Source organism: Pogoniulus pusillus, chromosome 6, assembly GCF_015220805.1.
Source record: "Pogoniulus pusillus isolate bPogPus1 chromosome 6, bPogPus1.pri, whole genome shotgun sequence".
In the NCBI taxonomy this organism is placed as follows: domain Eukaryota; kingdom Metazoa; phylum Chordata; class Aves; order Piciformes; family Lybiidae; genus Pogoniulus; species Pogoniulus pusillus.
In genome coordinates, this window is record NC_087269.1 from 1,326,404 (window position 1) to 1,346,815 (window position 20,412).

The window sequence follows — 20,412 nt, forward strand, 5'->3', positions numbered from 1 at the left end:
TGGTTTTTGTAAGAGCTGCTTTTTTCTAATCTTCTGCCTCTTTCCTTTTATTGGGTTTCCATTTTGGTTTGGTTTGTTCCACCTCTGCCTCCCCCCCCCCCCCCCCCTCCACCTTCGGTGTAACTCACACAGTACTGACACTGAGCAATAGGCAAAGTCTTTCTCTCTCTCTCTCTTTCTCTCTGTCTCTCTCTTTGGTCCTGTCCTTTGGAAAGCTCAAAAGCTTCACTTTTTGTCTTTGTTTTTGGTTGTTTCCTCCAGCATTGCCCAAGTGGTGCAAAGCTCTTCCCCCCCTCCCCCCTCCCACCCTCCACTCCTCTGTTCTTTTGGGTTCTTTCCCTTCGCTTTCCGTTCGTCGTCGTTGGGTTTCTTCTCTGGCTTAGTAAGAGTTGGTTGATGTCCTTCAGGGCTTCCCTGGTGACAAGCAGAGCTCTGCTAGGTTTATCTTGGTTGGAATGGGGTTGGTCCTTAGTTGAAGAGTAGGAATGATTTCATCTTCCATCCAATGAGCAAAAGAATTGGTGTCTTCCAGCTGGCTGTGGTGAGAGACCATCACCTCGTCCCTTCTGCTCTGGGAGTGAGAGGATAGCCAAGAGGCAGTGGTCTTAGGAAGCAGGAGGACAGGTCACCAGCAGGTCTTTGGGCTGCTCTTTCCAACTGGGCAAAGAGGTTTTTGTGTCATCAGGCAGCTGCCTGCATCTGGAACCTCTTGGGAGGGTGAGATGCTCCCCATCGGCCACGTCTTGGGGCATGCTAAGGGAGAAGCTTCCTCCTCCCTGTGTGGCTACCACTTGCAGGCAGGTGGCTGTTGAAGGGAACAAGGAATTGGTCTGAAGAGCTTGGCCAGCTCCAAGGAACGGTCTGAAGGGAGCTTCTTCAGGTGCAGGAGTTGATCTGAATTGCTTCTTTAGGTCTGAAGAGGCCTTCCAGTTGTAAGGGCTTGTCTGAAGGAGCTGCTCCAGCTCCAAGCGTTGGCCTGAAAGGTTTTGCCAAGTCCAGGGGGTGGTCTGAAGAGGTTCTTCAGGTCCAGGAGTTGATCTGAATTGCTTCTTCATATTCAAGGGTTGGTTGGAAGAGCTTCTCCAGGTCCTGTAGTTAGTCCAAAGAGCTTTGCCAAGTTCAGGGGCTGCTCTGAAGAGGTTCTCCAGGTCCTGTAGTTGGTCCAAAGTGCTTCTTCAAGTGCTGGGATTGGCCTGAAGAGCTTTAGGTCCAGCAGTTGATCTGAAAAGATCCTCCAGATCCTGTGCTTGGTGTGAAGAGCTTCTGCAGTGTCTGCTGGTGTGGGGAAAGAGAGTGGCTGGTTGAAGGAGTCTTTGGGGCAGGGTGAGGGACAAGATGAGTGGCTTCACCCTGCACCCATGTCGTTGGCAGGTCTGAGACCAAACTCTGGCACCTCCACAACAGTTGAGGTGCCCCCTTCCAGTTCTCTGGGGGACATCTGGTTTGGAGGCCTCCAGGAGAAATGCTGATCCAAGCACAAATCCTGGCTCCACAGAGGAAGGCTGGAGAGGAGGAGGATGTTCAGCTGCTCTGCTTGGGGAGAAGTGGGAGGAGGAGGAAGCCATAGCAATAGACATGTCCCCATCCTCATGGGAAGGCACCTGAGAAAAGGTGGAGAGCAAGGAAGGAAGGAGAGGCAGAGCTGATGTGGAGCAGGCTGGGGGGCAGTGGGCACACAGAGCCTGTGGGCATCACTTCTGGGGGTGGGGGTTGACTTAGGCAAGGAGATGAGGACATGAAGCATGACTGCAGCTGGTGACATCCCAGCTTGGGGTGTCCAAGGAGAGCAATAAGTTGTCTTGAGGGCAGCAGAGGGAGTCCAGATGTGCAGACAGGGCTGGTGGGCAGGTGGGTTTTAAACCAAACCCACCACAGGAACCAGGTTCTGCTGCTGCTGCTCCTCACCCTGAGACAAAACCATGGCTTTGGTGGTCCCCTCAAGCATGCCCAGACGAGTTACAGCCACAGCCACTGGTGTGTGTGCACTGCTCATGGCTCCTGGGCTCCAGGGTTGGCACAGCTGATCACACCCAGAGCCTTTAAAGAGGTCAAGCTAGGAGGTGTGGATGGGAAGCTCTCAAGCTAGCAGGTGTGGATGGGAAGCTCTCAAGTTAGGAGGTGTGGATGGGAAGCTCTCAAGCTAGCAGGTGTAGATGGGAAGCTCTCAAGTTAGGAGGAGTGGATGGGAAGCTCTCCTGTTAGGAGGAGTGGATGGGAAGCTCTCCTGTTAGGAGGAGTGGATGGGAAGCTCTCCTGTTAGGAGGTGTGGATGGGAAGCTCTCCTGTTAGGAGGAGTGGATGGGAAGCTCTCCTGTTAGGAGGTGTGGATGGGAAGCTCTCCTGTTAGGAGGTGTGGATGGGAAGCTCTCAAGCTAGCAGGTGTGGATGAGAAGCTCTCCTGTTAGGAGGTGTGGATGGGAAGCTCTCAAGTTAGGAGGTGTGGATGGGAAGCTCTCAAGTTAGGAGGAGTGGATGGGAAGCTCTCCTGTTAGGAGGTGTGGATGGGAAGCTCTCAAGCTAGCAGGTGTGGATGGGAAGCTCTCCTGTTAGGAGGAGTGGATGGGAAGCTCTCCTGTTAGGAGGTGTGGATGGGAAGCTCTCCTGTTAGGAGGTGTGGATGGGAAGCTCTCCTGTTAGGAGGTGTGGATGGGAAGCTCTCCTGTTAGGAGGAGTGGATGGGAAGCTCTCCTGTTAGGAGGAGTGGATGGGAAGCTGTCCTGTTAGGAGGTGTGGATGGGAAGCTCTCCTGTTAGGAGGTGTGGATGGGAAGCTCTCCTGTTAGGAGGTGTGGATGGGAAGCTCTCAAGCTAGCAGGTGTGGATGGGAAGCTCTCCTGTTAGGAGGTGTGGATGGGAAGCTCTCCTGTTAGGAGGTGTGGATGGGAAGCTCTCCTGTTAGGAGGTGTGGATGGGAAGCTCTCCTGGCCTTGCCTGGCATGGGCTTCTGAGCCATGGCTGGTGTTGAATCAGTGCCCAGATGTCTCTGTTGGTTGCTGTGCTCTGGTCACACCTGCACCACACCTCCAGCTGGCAGTGGAGCCCAAGACCTTGGCTAGGCACTGGAGGTCAGCCTGGAGGGACTTTCAGGTGACCAGACATGAACACCTGGGTGAAACCTTCTTCTTGGTGGTATCTCCCAGCTTGGCTTCTGCTGCCCTTGGACAGGGCTGCAGGAGCTCCTTCCCAGGAGCATGGAGCCAAACAGGGAGAAATAAGCTAAGGGTCCCAAGAGGCCATTTTTCTACTGCTGGTTGGTCTCAGGTGGTTTGCCAGGTTGGGCTGGCACCATCCCTCCTGTCTGAGGGACATTTGGTTGGCTCTGAAAGAAACCTAACAGAGCTCTGCTTGGACCTTCCCAACCTCAAGGCTGTGGACTGAGCAGCAGTGCTGTGGAGTGAGGAAGGTGAAGTTCTCCCACGTGGGACTTTGGGTTGCACTTTGGGCTCACATAACAGGCAAAGAGAAGGTATCAGAGAGTCAATAACCAGAGGGTTGCCCCTTTGAGCTTGGCCAAGCCAAGGGTTGGCCCTGAAGAGCAGCAGGACACTTGGAAGTGGCATTGTCACAGCCTCCTTCCACTCTTTGGAACACAGCAGGGTTGAACCTGGGCCAAAAAGAAAAGCCCCAGACAAAACTGACACCACCCCAAGTAGATCACAGGACTTGAAGGCCTCTCAAACACCTTTTCTGTTCTCACTCTTGACTTGATGTTGTGTCTTAGGAACTATCAGCACCAAAACACGTAGGGTAGGGTAAGATTTAGCCAACACCACAGCATGGTGACTTGTAGGGACCAACAAGCTTCATTATCCCAGCCTGGGCTCTGTAGAGGAGGACCTTAGCCAGCAGACATCATCCCACCACTGACCTGGGCACACTTCACCCTGAACTGCTTCAGGTTTGGCCCCACAGCTCAACAGGAGATGTCAAACTCTCTCCTGACAGGGAAAGGAAACATTAAAGGTGTGGGGTGGGGAGGGAGAAAAGTCTCCAGGAGCTCCTGGAGAGGCTCACCCAACCTTCCTGCTGCCAGGAGCTGCCAGGAGCTGGTTTAGCTTTAATCCCACTGCTGCTGCTCCTCATCTCCTTATGCCCAGCTAGAAACAGTCCTTAGCTCAAGCAGGCTGTGCAGGATCTTCAGCAGCTGTTGGAGTGAGAAGCTTTGGGGAGCATCAACCAACCTTGGCTTTAGGCTTGGACCCACATCCACACTTCCAGGGCTCACCACAAGGCTCTGCAGCCACCCCCATGGCTTTGGGTAGCTCCTTCTGAAGGTGGCTTTGTGGGGCTGTGGTGTGGGGGGGGAGATGCTCCCTGCTACTATATGGGGCTTGATTGCCCTCCCCTGCAGCTCTGACCCTTTGCCCTGTGGAGGGGGGCTGGGGTAGATGGAAGGAACAATCCCAAGCCCTTTACCTTGGCTTGGGGAGGTCACAACCCAATGGGAGACTCCTTTGGGAAGGACACTGCTGGGGAGCCATCAGCTTCTCCAGCAAAGCTCTGCTGGTGCTGGTTAAGGAAAAGCTTTCCCATGGTGAGGGCCAGCAGCAGGCAAGAGCAGGAAGGGTCAAACCACCCTCAGCAGATCAGCAGAGGGGCTGGGAGAGTAAAATTCCAGCTGAAGGAGGAGGAAGGTAACCCTCAAAGCACCTTTCTGGGGTGCAGGATGGTACCAAGGACCTTCCTGGAAGTTCAGGGTGGCATCAAAGACCTTCCTGGGGTGCAGGATGGCACCCAGGGGCTTTCTGGAGTGCAGGTTGGCAACCAAACCTTCCTAGAGCACAGGATGGCACCCAGGGGCTTTCTGGAGTGCAGGATGGCAACCAAACCTTCCTAGAGCACAGGATGGCACCCAGGGACTTCCTGGAGTGCAGGTTGGCAACCAAACCTTCCTAGAGCACAGGATGGCACCCAGGGGCTTTCTGGAGTGCAGGTTGGCAACCAAACCTTCCTAGAGCACAGGATGGCACCCAGGGGCTTTCTGGAGTGCAGGTTGGCAACCAAACCTTCCTAGAGCACAGGATGGCACCCAGGACCTGCTTGGAGTGCAGGTTGGCAACCAAACCTTCCTAGAGCACAGGATGGCACCCAGGACCTGCTTGGAGTGCAGGTTGGCAACCAAACCTTCCTAGAGCACAGGATGGCACCCAGGGGCTTTCTGGAGTGCAGGTTGGCAACCAAACCTTCCTAGAGCACAGGATGGCACCCAGGACCTGCTTGGAGTGCAGGTTGGCAACCAAACCTTCCTAGAGCACAGGATGGCACCCAGGGGCTTTCTGGAGTGCAGGTTGGCAACCAAACCTTCCTAGAGCACAGGATGGCACCCAGGACCTGCTTGGAGTGCAGGATGGCAACCAAACCTTCCTAGAGCACAGGATGGCACCCAGGACCTGCCTGGAGTGCAGGATGCCACCCAAACTTTGCCATTCCCCCTCCTCAGCGTGGAGCAAAGCCTGTGCCAGTCTCCTCTCTGTGTAATTAATTCCCTGGGGTTTGTTTTTAGTCCATTTTGAGTGGTTTTTGAGTATTATTGGACCTGAAGCCAAACCAAATACCAAAAAACAAAAGCAAATCAAAAGGAGCCACCCCCAGAAGAGAGTATTTCACCCCCCCAACACCTGAACCATGTCTTCCAAAGCTGAAGTAGGGAACACAGCCTCAAAGGGATGCCCCCACAAATGCCCATCCAAAGTGTTACACTGGGGGGGTGGGGATGGGGGTTGTTGTATGGGGTTGATTGGGGTTTGTGTGTGTGTGTGTGTGTGCCTCCTCCTCCCCCTTTTCCTCCTCCTCCTCCACCTCCTGCAAGTTTGTTTTCTGGTCTGCTTTTTGGTCCTCCTCCTTCTCTTCCTCCTCCTTCTCTTCCTCCTCCTTCTCTTCCTCCTCCTTCTCTTCCTCCTCCTCCAAGTTTGTTTTCTGTTCTGCTTTTTGGTCCTCCTCCTTCTCCTCCTTCTCCTCCTTCTCCTCCTTCTCCTCCTTCTCCTCCTTCTCCTCCTTCTCCTCCTTCTCCTCCTTCTCCTCCTTCTCCTCCTTCTCCTCCTTCTCCTCCTTCTCCTCCTTCTCCTCCTTCTCCTCCTTCTCCTCCTTCTCCTCCTTCTCCTCCTTCTCCTCCTTCTCCTCCTTCTCCTCCTTCTCCTCCTTCTCCTCCTCCTCCTCTGTTTGTTTTCTGTTCTGCTTTTTGGTCTTCATCCTCTTCCTCCTCCTCCTCCTCCCCCTCCTCCTCCTCCTTTGTTTTCTGTTCTGCTTTTTGGTTCTCAAGAGCAGGTTGGGAATCTCCTCCCCCCCCTCCCCAACCCTCCTCCCTCCCTCTCCATCTCTGTGAACAGATTTGAGCCAAGAGTTTGTATCCCTCTGCCCCTCTTTCCTGTACCCTGTAGAAGGTTGAGAGGTCTCTTCTCTTCCACATTGTTTCCAAGACAAAAAAAAAAGAAAACCAACCAAAAAAAACCAAAAAACACCCAAAAAAATCAATAAAAAGAGACAAAAAAAAGGACAAAAATTAATTAATTAATTAATGAAAAGAAATAAAAGAGCCCAAAAAACAAAAGAAACCTCAAAGGGTTTGGTGGTTGATTATTGTTGTTGTTATTATTGGCTTGGGGAAGGGGGGGGGGGGGGAAGTGAAGAGAATCAGTTGTGAGGTTGGGGGTGGAGCTTTGATGATGTCCAACCCAACTTTGGGTGGGTTTTTAACCCCACCCCACCCCCAAACACCTCCTAAGTGGAGTGTGAAGTCTACATGGTGAGCAGGCATCATCATCATCATCACCATGTTCTCTTGGGTAGATTGAGGCTTTGGAGAGAGGAGATGGAGATGCCAGGAGACCAGTTTGGGCCAGGGGGTTGGGTGGTTGGTAGGGTGGGAGCTGTTCTATGACCCAGAAATCATTTTGGGCCAGGGGGTTGGGTGGTTGGTAGGGTGGGAGCTGTTCTATGACCCAGAGATCAGTTTGGGCCAGGGCAAGCCCTTGGCTGGGTTGGATGGGAGCTGTTCTATGATCCAGAGATCAGTTTGGGCCAGGGCAAGCCCTTGGCTGGGTTGGATGGGAGCTGTTCTATGATCCAGAGATCAGTTTGGGCCAGGGCAAGCCCTTGGCTGGGTTGGGCAGGAGCTGTTCTATGATCCAGAGACCAGTTTGGGCCAGGGCAAGCCCTTGGCTGGGTTGGGTGGGAGCTATTCTATGGCCCAGAGACCAGTTTGGGCCAGGGCAAGCCCTTGGCTGGGTTGGATGGGAGCTGTTCTATGATCCGGAGACCAGTTTGGGCCAGGGCAAGCCCTTGGCTAGGTTGGGTGGTTGGTAGGGTGGGAGCTGTTCTATGACCCAGAGGCATTTTAGCATGCAGTGGTGAGTGTTGGCACCTGGTGGTGGAAGGAAATCAACCAAGCTTGTGGTGTTCCTTGGAGAGGCTTCAGCAGACCTAGAAGGTGACCATGAAATGCCAGTCCTGGCTGGGCAACGTCCTCTGTTGTGTGGTGCCTCCTGGTGGAGCTGTGCTCTGCTGGCCTGGAGGTGCTCTCCACCAGGATACCACACTGTGGGTGGCACCACTACTGCCATGGCTCCTGGAGATGATTTCCATCAGGTACCTGTGCCAAAGTTGTCACCACAGCTCCTGGAGATGCTTTCCATCAGGTCACCATGCCAAGGCCATCTCCACAGCCCCTGGAGATGATTTCCATCAGGTACCTGTGCCAAGGTTGTCACCACAGCTCCTGGAGATGATTTCCATCAGGTCACCATGCCAAGGCCATCTCCACAGCCCCTGCAGATGATTTCCATCAGGTACCTGTGCCAAGTTCATCACCACAGCTCCTGGAGATACTTTTCTTCAGGTCACTGTGCCAAGGCCATCACTACAGCTCCTGGAGGTGCTCTCCATCAGGCTACCACACCATGGGCACCACCACCAGTGTCATTGCTTGTGGAGATGCTCTCCATCGAGTCACCATGCCAAGGCCATCTCCACAGCTCCAGGAGATGCTCTCCATCAGGTCACCATGCCAAGGCCATCTCCACAGCTCCAGGAGATGCTCTCCATCAAGTCACCATGCCAAGGCCATCTCCACAGCTCCAGGAGATGCTCTCCATCAGGTCACCATGCCAAGGCCATCTCCACAGCTCCAGGAGATGCTCTCCATCAGGTCACCATGCCAAGGCCATCTCCACAGCTCCAGGAGATGCTCTCCATCAGGCCACCACAGTGAGGCCACTCCTCCTGATGCTGCAGGTCCTGGGGATGTTGTCCAGCAGGCAGCTGTGCTGTGGCCACCACAGGACCTCGGGGACAGGGAATCCTTCTCAGCAGCTGGGCAAGAGGTTGGGTTTTGCTGTGCTGCTGGTGGGCACCTTGGTGCTGCAGGGTGCCCAAGGTCCCTCTGCCCTCACCACGGAGTCATGGTGGATGTCACCATCCCTCAGAGGCAGCCTCCTGGCCAGGTGATAGCTGTGGAGGACAAGGGGTGGACTTCATCTGGGGGTGAAGCTGGGCTGGGCTCTTAACACCACCCAAGAGGGCAAGACCCACTCAGTGTCACTAAGCCAGTACCCACAGTGACTGTCACCACCCAAGGCCATCCCCTGTTGGAGAGGGGCAACTATCCAGGTTGGCACCACACCCCCAGCTGTCCCCACCACAAAGATGCTGAGGCCCTGCAGGATTTGGCCCCAGGCTCAGGAGGTGTCCCCAGATTATCTGGGGGTGGCAGGAGATGGAGAGGACAGGGAGGTCCAGTGTGGCACCTGAGGGTGAAGAAGGAGGGGGGGCTGCAGGGCCCACTGAGCAGCAGTGTGATGAGCTGGGTGGGCTCAGCTGGGCAGAGGTGAAGGCAGGGCAGGTGTGTGTGGGCAGAGGTGGGGTGGGATAGAACCATGGAATTGTTTGGGTTGCAAAAGCTCTCTGAGCTCATCCAGTCCAACCTTAACCCACCCCCACCGTGGCCAGCAAACCATGGCCCCAGCTGCCATGGCCACAGGTTTCTTCAGCACCTACAGGGATGGGAACTCTGCCCCCTCCCTGGGCAGCCTCTGCCAAGCCCTGACCACTCCTGCAGCAAAGGAGTTTTTTTCCTCCAACCTAACCCTCCCCTGACACAATTCCAGGCCAGTTCCTCTCCTATCACCTGAGAGTAGGGAGAAGAGCCCAACCCCCACCTGGCTCCAGCCTCCTCTCTCTAAGGGAGCTGTAGAGAGCACTGAGGTCTCCTCTCAGCCTATTCTTCTCCAGCCTCAATCTTCCCCAGCTCCCTCAGCTGCTCCTCCCCAGCCCTGCTCTCCAGACCCTTCCCCAGCTTTGTTGCCCTGCTCTGGACCTGCTCCAGCTCCTCAATGTCCTCCTGGCAGTGAGGAGCCCAAAACTGAACCCAGGATTCCAGGTGCAGCCTCAGCAGTGCCCAGACCAGGGCCACAAGCCCTGCCCTGCTCCTGCTGTCCACACTGCTCCAGCCCAGGCTGCTGCTGCCCTTCTTGCCCACCTGGGCACACTCTGGCTCATGCTCAGCCTGCTGGCACCCAGCACCCAACAGCTCCTTTTCTGCTGGGCACTTTCCAGCCACTCTGCCCCCCAAGCCTGGAGTGTTCCTGGGGTTGTTGTGAGCCAAGAGCAGGACCCAGCTCTTGGCCTTGGTGAGCCTCATCCCACATGGCCTCAAACCATGGCTGCAGCCTGGCCACAGCCCACATTCACCCATGCAGGTGGTGCCATGTGCAGCACTGTGTGAGCAGCTGCCACGGGCATTGGGACCAGCAGTGTGCACTTGCAGCCCAGAGAGCCAAGCAGAGCCTGGGCTGCAGCAGCAGCAGTGTGGCCAGCAGGGCCAGGGAGGGGATTCTGCCCCTCTGCTCTGCTCTGCTGAGAGCCCACCTGGAGTCCTGCATCCAGCTCTGGAGCCCCTGGGACAAGAGGGCTGTGGAGATGCTGGAGAGTGTCCAGAGCAGGGCCAGGAGGATGCTGAGAGGCTGCAGCAGCTCTGCTGTGAGCACAGCCTGAAAGAGTTGGGGCTGTGCAGGCTGGAGCAGAGGAGGCTCCCAGGGGACCTTCTTGTGGCCTGCCAGCATCTGAAGGGGGCTCCAAAAAAGCTGGGGAGGGACTTTGGAGGCTGTGAGGGAGTGTCAGGAGTGGGGGGACTGGAGCAAAGGTGGAGGTGGGGAGAGTGAGGCTGGAGGTGAGGAGGAAGTTGTTGAGCAGGAGAGTGGTGAGAGGCTGGAATGGGTTGCCCAGGGAGGTGGTTGAGGCCCCATGGCTGGAGGTGTTTGAGGCCAGGCTGGCTGAGGCTGTGTGCAGCCTGCTCTAGGGTAGGGTGTCCCTGGGCATGGCAGGGGTTGGCACTGGCTGCTCCCTGTGCTCCCTTCCAACCCTGCCTGCTTCTGTGATTGATGCTGTGTGTGCCTGTCCATACATGGATGTGACCATGCAGAGAGCTCCTGTGCCAGCCTGGGGGGTTGCTGTGTGTGTGCCTGAGCTTGCAGCTGTGTGCATGCACTTATGACCATGCAGAGAGCTCCATGTGCCTCCTCTCCCAGGAGGTTCCACTTCAACATGAGGAGAAACCTCTTTGGTGTGAGGGTGTCAGAGGCCTGGAGCAGGCTGCCCAGAGAGGCTGTGGAGTCTCCTTCTCTGGAGGCTTTCCAAGCCCACCTGGATGCATCCCTGTGTGAGCTAACCCTGGGGGATGCTGCTTTGGCAGGGGCTTGGCCTGGCTGATCTCTGGAGGTCCCTTCCACCCTCTCAGGTTCTGTGCACCACTGCAGAGCCCCAGCTGGGGTTCTGCACACCCCTGTGGCTGTGTGCCCCTACACACACACCCACCCCTTGCCCTGGCAGGCTCTGGCTGCCCCCTCCCTTGAGGTGTTCCAGGCCAGGTTGGATGAGTCCTTGAGCACCCTGGGCTGGTGGAGGTGTCCCTGCCCCTGGCAGGGAGGGGGTTGGAACCGGATGACCTTTAGGGTCCCTTCCAGCCCAACTCCAGCCTGTGGCCAGGCTGTCCCTGCGCAGCTGCCTGCGTGAGCGAGGGCACGAAGCGCCCCTGCAGCTGCCCATGAGTCACCCCCCAGCCCCCCTGGCTGTGGCACCCGCTGCCAGGCCCTGGCACCAGCCTGCAGCACTACGTGTGCCACCCCTCCTCCCTCCCTGTCCCCTGGCCGTGTCCCTGTGTGTCCCTGGCTGGAGGTGCAGGCAGAGGGCTGAGCGCATGTGCGGCATCACAGGCAGCCAAGGAATCCTGCTGGGGGGAAGAGCTCATCAGGACCTACCAGTCCCTGACTCTGCCAAGCCTGGTGCTAAGCCCTGGCCCTCAGCACCACAGCTCTGCCCCTTCGAAGAGGGCTGGGAACTCAGCCACCTCCCTGGGCAGCCTGTGCCAGTCTGTGAGAACCCCTTCAGGGAGGAGGTTTCCTCCAATGTCCAACCCAAACCTCCCCTGGGGCAGCTTGAGGCCATCCCCTCTTGGCCTAGCCCTTGGTCCTTGGCAGAAGAGACCAAGCCCCACCTGGCTCCAGCCTCCTCTCAGGGAGCTGTAGAGAGCCAGAAGGTCTCACCCTCAGCTTCCTTTCCTCCAGACTAACCAACTCCTCCCCAGCCCTGCTCTCCAGACCCTTCCCCAGCTTTGTTGCCCTGCTCTGGACCTGCTCCAGCTCCTCAATGTCCTCCTGGCAGTGAGGAGCCCAAAACTGAACCCAGGATTCCAGGTGCAGCCTCAGCAGTGCCCAGTCCAGGGCCACAATCCCTGCCCTGCTCCTGCTGCCCACACTGCTCCAGCCCAGGCTGCTGCTGCCCTTCTTGCCCATCTGGGCACACTCTGGCTCATGCCCAGCCTGCTGGCACCCAGCACCCAACAGCTCCTTTTCTGCTGGGCACTTTCCAGCCACTCTGCCCCCCAAGCCTGGAGCCTTCCTGGGGTTGTTGTGAGCCAAGAGCAGGACCCAGCCCCTGGCCTTGGTGAGCCTCATCCCACATGGCCTCAGTCCATGGCTGCAGCCCAGCCAGAGTCTTCCTACCCTCCAGCAGATGAACACCTTGCAGCAGCACCCACCTCTGCACCCCCAGCAGCACCCACCCCACAACCCCCTAGAGCACCTTAAACCTGTGGGGTGGGAGGACCCAGGAGGGTTGGACTCACCCAAGCCCTTCAGGCTCCAGCTGTAAAGCTCCTGGGAAGAGGCTTGGGGCTGCTCCAGCCTCCCAAGGTGTTGAAGAGATGGTGTGGGGCATGGTTTAGTGGCCATGGTGGGTTCAGGGGGACAGTTGGACTCAGTGCCCTTGGAGCCCTTCTCCAAGCCAACCCATTCCATGGTTCTGTGACCTCCCCAGATGCTCAGAGCTGAAGCTTTATCCTTCAGCCTCACCAAGTCCCACTTTGACCCAAGAAGGATCCCCCCCCCCCAAGGCTCTCCACTCCACCTTCCCTCTGCACCTCCTCACCTCGGGGTGCCCATCGATGCCTTTCAGCCACGGGGGCCTCATCCCACTGCCAGCAGGGAGGGGAGTTTGGGGAGGGTCCTCTCCACCCTCGTTCCTCAGCTCAGGGATCCGGGATACCCGAAACCTGTTTGGGTGGGTGGGGACAGCACCACATCAGCCTGGCCCCACCCGTGGAGGGGAGGCAGGGAGGGAGATGCTGTGGCACTGACCTGCCAACAGAGAGGATGGTGACCTCGCTGGGACAAGCCCCAGGTTTGGGAGCTGTGGTGGCATGGAGCGATGGCAGCAGCTCAGGCCACTTCTGGCTGCAGCGGGCACAAGGGGCTGGCCCCTGCACCGTGTGGAGATGTTGGTGGTGCCAGCAGGAGAGGGGAAACTGAGGCAGGAGGTGGAGCCTGGGAAGGGAGAATGCTGTCAGCATGGGGTTGGCCCCACCCGTGAATGGGTCCTCTGTGCAGCCTTAGGGGGCTCTTACTTATCTGGGGGGGTGCAGCCCAGGGGTGGCGTTGGCTGCTGGCTGTGATGCTCCTTCAGCAGCTCCTCCAGGGCTGCAGCATTTTCTGTGGGGGGAGGGGACACCAAGGCAGGGTCACAGGGGTCTGTTTGCTGTCACCATCCCCCCCCCCCCCCAACCAGGAACCCCTCCTGACCTTTCTTCTCAGTGATCAACCTCACCAGCACCCCAATGGTGTCCTCATTGGCATCCTCCAGCTGGTAGATGGAGCTGGGACCTGGAGGTAGAAGTTGGGGGGTGGGGGGAGGACACTCAGTGAGGGTTGAAGACAGCTCTACGTGGAGGTAATGAGGGATAAACTCTGCCAAGGAGGAGCAGGATGCCCTGGCACAAGGGGCAGGAGGGCACACAGGGCTGGCACTAAGCTGGTAGATGGAGCTGGGACTTGGTGGCAGGAGTTAGTGGAGGGGGAGAACACTCAGCGAGGGCTGAGGACAGCTCTCCGTGGAGGTGATGAGGGATAAACCCTGCCAAGGAGGAGCTGGATGCCCTGGCACAAGGGGCAGGAGGGCACACAGGGCTGAGACTAAGCTGGTGGAGCTGGGAGCTGGAGGTAGCAGTTGGGGGGTGGGGGCAGGACACTCAGTGAGGGTTGAGGACAGCTCTCCATGGAGGTGATGAGGGATAAACCCTACCAAGGAGGAGCAGGATGCCCTGGCACAAGGGGCAGGAGGACACAGAGGGCTGGCACTAAGCAAGGTGAGATGGACATGGGATGGATTAGGGGTCCCCCAAAAGGTGCCTGTCACCCCCCCCAGGGGCTCACCAGTGCCAGCAGGCTGGGGGTCCTTGCTGGCAGTGCAGTAGTAACCCTTCTTCTTCAGCAGGTTGCAGACCAGGATGCCCAACAAGCCCATGGCACAGAAGACTGGGACGATGGTGAGCACAGCTGCCTGTGCCTCTGCTGCCTCCTCTTCCTCACCCATCAGGGTCACCTGTGTCCTGTTGGTCACCATCAGCTGGCCTGGCATTTCGGGGCTGCGAGCTCGACGGTGGCCTTGGGGGTGGGGGGAGGCATCAGAGCAGCTTTGGGGAGGAAGCTTTCTTGGGATGAAATCCTCCTTTCCCAGGAGCCCCACTACAGGCAGAAGTCACTTGTGGGCATCACAGACTGAAAGGCACCACTGGAGATGGAGTCCAAACCCCCCAAACCCTGCTCCCAAAGCAGCATCACCCAAGGACACATCCAGATGGGCCTTGAAAGCCTCCAGAGGAGACTCCACAACCCTCCTGGGCAGCCTGCTCCAGGGCTCTGGCACCCTCACACCAAAGAGGTTTCTCCTCATGTTGAGGTGAAACCTCCTGGGAGATGTTCTCAGCTGCCACATCCCAGCAGGACCACATCTTGTGGCATCCCCGGGGTGAACATCAGCACCCCCACAGCTTGGGGAGGGGGCACACCTCGAGCCTGAGCACCCACCTGGGCACCCCATGGTGCTGTGGGAAGCGTTGGTGCAGGGCAGGCACTGGCCCTGGGGGTCCCTCTCCCCTTCAGGGCTGTAAAACCTGTGAGGAGGGAGAGGAAGGTGGAGAGCTGGCTCAGGGATGGCAGCGGGGCTGGGGGTGTGGAGTGATGCCCCCTTAGATGGGCTCACCCCGGCAGGCAGGCTCCGCAGCGGCTGTCGGTCAGCGCTGTCCCTGGTGCCAGCAGGAGCCTGTTCCTGGCCCAGCAGCGGGTGTGAGAGGAGCAGGAAACGTCCCCTGCTGAGAAGGTGCCAGGGGGACAAGCTCGGCATGATGCCACCGAGCCACACTCCTGCATGGGTGGGGGGAGAGGGAGGTGAGCCACGGAGGGATGCTGCACCTCTGCCCCGAGGTGGGCGTGCCACGGGTGGGCACAGCTTACCCCAGTGGGCTCCTCTCCAGGTGGGCATCCTCCATGCTCCTGGGCACCACAGCTCCCCACCACCACATCGGGTCCACTGAGCACCTGTGGGAGAGGAAAAGAGCAGTGCTCAGTGCCTGCTGCTGCAGCTCTGGGCTGGTGGTGATGGGCATGGCAGAGGTGAACCCAGCCCAAGCCATGAGGTGGGTGCAAGATTGCCACCTGGACCACGACAGATGCCAACCAGTCACAAGTGGCACAACAGGATGGGTGCCAATCCACCACTGAATGCACCACAGCTGGTGGGAACTCATCAGCAGGATGGAGGGAAGCCACCACCTGTGCCATGCTGGATGCAAACCCAGCAGCAGGATGGAGGGAAGCCACCACCTGTGCCATGCTGGCCTCAACTCCACCACATTCACCATGGCAGGGGCAAACCTATCACACAAAGGCAGAGCCACTGCATGAACCAGGGTGGGCACCAAAGTGTCACAGGTGGTGTGATGGGTGCAGACCCCTCAGGTGCACCATGGCAGTGGTGAACCCATCAGATGGAATCTGCCATGGGTCTGCATCCACCAAAGACACAATGGATCCATCCCTCACATGCACCACAGCAGATGCAGCCCCACCAGCAGCACCAGGAGGGACCTGATCCCACCACTGCCAGCACCAGGAGGGACCCAACCTCATCCCCATCACCAACCTTAGGGACCCAACACCACCACTGCCAGCACTGGAAGGGATCAAACCTTATCTCCACCATCAACCTGGATCAAACCTCATCTCCACCATCAACCTTATGGACCCAACCTCGTCCCCACTGACAGCATCAGCAGGGACCCAACCTTGTCTCCACCCCACTGCCACCACCACCCTGAGGCACCCAACTTCATCCCCATCACCACCAACCTGAGGGACCCAACCCCACCAGCATCACCACCCTGAGGCACTCAAGCCCATCACTAGTGACATAGGACCATAGTTTGGGGTGGAAGGGACCTCCTGGTGGGGACAAACCCACCCACAGCTGACACAAACTCACTGCCAGCCCTGAGCTCAGGCCAAGCCACCCCAAGGGAGCAGCCCCAACCCCTGGGATACCTGCGTGGCCCATCCCAAGGACATCTCCCAGGCATGGGAAGAGCAGCAAAGGAGAAGCCACATTTCTGATCAGCCCTTACCCTGGAAGAAGCTTTGAGGAAGGACAGAACAGGAGGAGGAAGACTACAAGGAGGGAAAATAAACCCCAACCAACAACCCTCCCCCCCAAAGCATCTCCCCAGATCTTGAGCTGCTGCAAAATTCCAGGTGGGAACAGTTTTGGGCTGCTCAGTGGTGGCTGTGATGGTGTGGTGGTGATGCTGGGATGGGTTCAAGCATCAGAGGAGCTGAAAGCAGAGATGCAGGGGGATGGGTTTGGGGTGGAGGCCACACTCACCCCCAGGATGGTGACAAGCCACCAGCGCATCCTCAGCCTCTTCTTCACCAGGGGAGACCTGCCCAAGGGGAGCACCAGGGTCAGCATCCAGGGAAGAATCCCAGTGGAGGAGCAATTTGAGGGTTGCATGGGTATGCTGCAAGCCATCTGCCTAAACCTCCCTTGCAGCAGAGCTCCTCCACCATGCCCCTGCAAGCTGTAGCAGAGGCTTTGTGGGGGATGCTCAGCATCATCCCCTCCTTCCCTCGCAGATCCTGGCTCCATCCCTGCTGGCAGAAGGGACCAAACCCTGCAAGGCAGTCAGGACTAAACCCTGCAAGGAGCAAGGGAAGGAGCAGAAGATGCTAAACACCAGGAGGAAAGAAAAGATCATCCTGCTCTGGAGGGAATCCTTTTAGACCTGCCACAAGGAAATTAAAGTCACTAAAACAAAAGGAAAGAAGCGAGCAAAACCAAAGTTGTTTCCCACAGGCTCACTCCTTCCTCCTCCTCCTCCTCCCCCTCCCCTCCCCTCCCAGATTTCAGGCTCAGAAATTAATTATTAAAATGAAACTAATTGCTGACAGCACAAGGAAGGGAGGGGAGGAAATAAGAGGAGAACAAGAGCCCAAACCCGGATCCAGCTTCTGCCGCCCGCATGGAAACTCTCCCGGTCGTCACGGTCCCCTGAGAGCCAGCTTGGAGCTTCATCACAGCCTGGGCCTGACGAAGTTCTCCTCATTAGTGGCCAGCATCAATGCTCTGAGATGCAGCTGATTAGCAATTTGGGAGGTGGGATGCTAGGGGGGGGTTGTGGGGGTGTGTGTGGGGGGTGTGAGCTGGGGAGTTCTAAGACGGTAGGGTTGGGACATGATGGCATGGCCCCAAAATTGAGCTTTCTCTCTTCACCAGCTGCACCCAGTAGCTTCCATCAGGGTGCCAGCATGAAGCCAGCCACTCATTCACCCCCAGGCCCTCTCATAATGAGCACTGATTAGCCTAAATTTGGACCCCATGATTTGTTTTTGGAGGGGCAGGGGGCACTGAGCCAGCTCGTCCCAACCAGTGGAAGCTAAACATCATCCCAAGGCGATGGCATCCCATGGGGACACCTCCCAGATCCCACCCTGGACTTGGGATGAGCCCCTTGATTGCAGAGTGAGGGTGCAACGAGTGCAAGAGCCTCACTCTGTCAGGCAGGGCTGATAAAACTCGAGTTTAAGAGCAACTTGAAGTGTTTTAATCCTTCAGGATGGTTTAGACTTTAACCTTGAGATGTTTGGGGTGCTGCATCTTGGCTTCCTTGGAGTTGGGGCTCATCATTTCCAGCCAAGCAGATTCAAACCCCACAAGGGTTGGTCCCAGGTAAAACAAACCTAAAGCTAAACTTAATCCAAGGATTAAGGACCTCTCTGAGATCACCAAGACCCTGCCATGGGGGCATAGGAGGTACAAGGACCAAAGTTGGTCACTGGTAAAGCAGATCTAAAGCCAAACTCAAGCCAAGGATTAAGTACCTCAATTAGATGACCAAGACCCTGCCATGGGGCCATAGGAGGTACAAGGACCAAAGCTGGCCCAGGTAAGGCAGATCTAAAGCCAAACTTAATCCAAGGATTAAGGACCTCTCATAGATGATCAAGACACTGCCACGGGGACATAGGAGGTCCAAGGGCCAGGGTTGGTCTCTGGAGAAGCAGAGACCTCCCTGAGATGACCAAGACCTAGGACTGGGGACCAGAGCTGGTCCCAGGTAAAGCAGATCTAAACCCAATCTTAATCCAAGGATTAAAGACTTCCATTAGATGACCAAGACACTGCCATGGGGACATAGGAGGTCCAAGGGCCAGAGTTGGTTCCTGGTGAAGGATTAAGAACCTCCCTGAGATGACCAAGACCTAGCAATGGGGACCACAGCTGGTCCCAGGTAAGGCAGATCTAAAGCCAGACTTGATCCAAGGATTAAGAACCTCCCTGAGATGACCAAGACCTAGCAATGGGGACCACAGCTGGTCCCAGGTAAGGCAGATCTAAAGCCAGACTTGATCCAAGGATTAAGAACCTCCCTTAGATGACCAAGACCTAGCAATGGGGACCAGAGCTGGTCCAAGGTAAGGCAGATCTAAAGCCAGACTTAATCCAAGCATTAAGGACCTCCCTTAGATGACCAAGACCCTGCCATGGGGATGTAGGAACACAAGGACCAGCAGGTGATTGTCTCTAGAGCTTTGCCTAGTCATGGCCACCCTAGGACTCAGGTTTTGGGGGAGGAAGCTGGAGGATACCCCCTGAAGGTGGTGATGGTGGGGGGTGGAGGAAACAAGCCCAAACCCTCAGCTGACCTTCCAGAGTGGAAAGAAGCTCTGAAGCCCCCTGGAAAAACTAAACCAAACACAGTTTGCCCTCAGAAGGAACACAGGGCACCAAAAAGAAAGCAGCAGCTCATCAGGGCCAGACCCAGCATTTTGGGGACACTCCACCTTGCTGTACCCTACCACCACCACAAGCAGCCCAGGGAAGGTGATTTCATTTTGGAAACACCCTCTCCCCCCGCCTCAAACCCCCCCACCTCTCACACACACACATCCAACTGGCTCAAACAAGCTTTTTCTAGCCAGCTGTCCCTTAAATATAGCCTTGTAACCCAAGGCTGCCAGCCAGGATTCCAGGGAAGGCTTCCCCCCCCCATGGGGGAACTGGATTTCAGCTGATGACTCCTGCAGATAAACTGGGAAGAATGAAAAGAGAAAAGGGGAGGAGAAGCAGCAACTGTTCAGCAAACTTTTGAGGGAACAGCTCTTGGAAAGTGGCTTGGGACAAGAGGAGAATTGTCCTCCAGAAGGAGCAAACCTCAGCCAGGTCACATCCATACCCAAGGAGCTCCTACTAGAGCTGGGGGGGGAGCAACCAGAGTGCCCCAACCCCATCCCCCACCCTCCCCAAGCTTAAAGTCGAAGGAGCTCAGAGGGAAACCTTCGGTAGCTACAAGGTTCCAGCCTCATTTTGGGGGGGGTGTGTCTCATTTTTGAGGGTGGGTCCTCACTGCAGCATCTCAGCTGATGCAGGCACTTGGCTGACAGCCCTGTGATTTTCCAGCTTTGGCCAGAGGAAAAAACTCCAACCCAATCCAACACAATTCCTCCCTCCCTCCCTCTCTCTTTTTTTTTTCCAGGCAGCTGCTGCTGAGTTTTTCTTAACCTACTTTTCCCTCCCCCTCCTCCCTCCCTTCTCTCCTCCCTTTTATTTTAACCCACATTCAATCCGCAGCAGCTGCAGCCAGCACCAAGGTTCTCCGATCCCTGCACCCCTAACTTCAATCAGCTCCAAAGGGGAATGCTCCTCGGGTATTCTTCTTTGGGATAAGGTCAGTCAAGAATTGTTTAGGTTAGAAAAGATCAAGTCCAGCACATCCCAGCACTGCTAGGTCAGAAAAGATCAAGTCCAGCACATCCCAGCACTGCCAGGTCAGAAAAGATAAGTCCAGCACATCCCAGCACTGCCAGGTCAGAAAAGATCAAGTCCAGCACATCCCAGCACTGCCAGGTGGGAAAAGATCAAGTCCAGCACATCCCAGCACTGCCAGGTCAGAAAAGATCAAGTCCAGCACATCCCAGCACTGCCAGGTCATCAAGCACAGCCATCAACCTAGGACCACCAAGGCCATCAAACCATGTCCCCAGGTGCCATCTCCGCAGCGTTCCTGAACGCCGCCGGGGGTGGCGACTCCGCCGCCTCCCTGGGCAACCTATGCCAACGCCTGACCTTTTAAACCTCGCCAGGGCTGAGGACTCCACCGCTGCCCTGTTCCAAGATTTGACAACCCTTTCCGTGAAGAACAACCCCCCCCACAACACCCTCCCCTTTTATTGCAAACAAAGAGCCAAACACCCCCAAGCCCACCCAAAAACCGCTCCAAAAGCACCGCTTCTCCCCCCCGCTCCCCTCTTCACAGCAGCACCGCCAAAACCAGACCCCTCAAAAGAGGACATAACTCTTTAAAGAGAAGTGTTCCCCACCACCACCTCCCCCCGGCTCAGAACAGGGCAGAGAGGAGGAGATGGAAGCTGGGGTGCCCCTTACCTGCTCCCCCGGGGCCCGCCGGGCTCCCCGGGGCCGCCGCGTCCTGCTCGGGTGCTGCTTTATGAATGAACCCGCCGGGGCCGCAGCGCCCCTTAGCGCCGCCCATTCCCGTGACGTCACGGACAAAGCCACGCCCCTCACCCGCTTCCCCCCA

The 20,412-nt window shown here is 56.9% G+C and overlaps 1 protein-coding gene and 1 long non-coding RNA gene across 5 annotated transcripts; one reads left to right on the forward strand and one right to left on the reverse strand.

Annotated features, from left to right (window-relative positions):
- Window positions 1-25: 25 nt before the first annotated feature.
- On the forward strand, window positions 26-6,572 carry LOC135175851 (uncharacterized). Of its 2 annotated transcripts, none has more exons than XR_010302476.1 (2): window positions 26-2,495; window positions 2,554-6,572. It is a non-coding gene; the product is annotated as an uncharacterized LOC135175851 (long non-coding RNA). The 2 variants fall into 2 exon arrangements; XR_010302477.1 differs by having other exon boundaries at window positions 2,583-6,572.
- On the reverse strand, window positions 6,561-20,345 carry RELT (RELT TNF receptor). 3 transcript variants are annotated; one of them, XM_064144188.1, is made up of 11 exons: window positions 20,259-20,342; window positions 16,200-16,257; window positions 14,777-14,860; window positions 14,526-14,686; window positions 14,351-14,436; window positions 13,697-13,927; window positions 13,067-13,147; window positions 12,892-12,976; window positions 12,626-12,811; window positions 12,417-12,540; window positions 6,561-8,444 (listed from the first exon to the last, which is right to left on the reverse strand). In XM_064144188.1, exons 2-11 carry the CDS (start codon window positions 16,227-16,229, stop codon window positions 8,406-8,408), a joined length of 1,107 nt encoding a protein of 368 aa, XP_064000258.1. In that variant the 5' UTR covers window positions 16,230-16,257; window positions 20,259-20,342; the 3' UTR covers window positions 6,561-8,405. The 3 variants fall into 3 exon arrangements, with proteins under 3 accessions (XP_064000258.1, XP_064000259.1, XP_064000260.1); XM_064144189.1 differs by lacking the exon at window positions 14,526-14,686 and having other exon boundaries at window positions 20,259-20,288; XM_064144190.1 differs by lacking the exons at window positions 14,526-14,686; window positions 16,200-16,257 and having other exon boundaries at window positions 20,259-20,345.
- Between the last annotated feature and the right edge of the window lie 67 nt (window positions 20,346-20,412).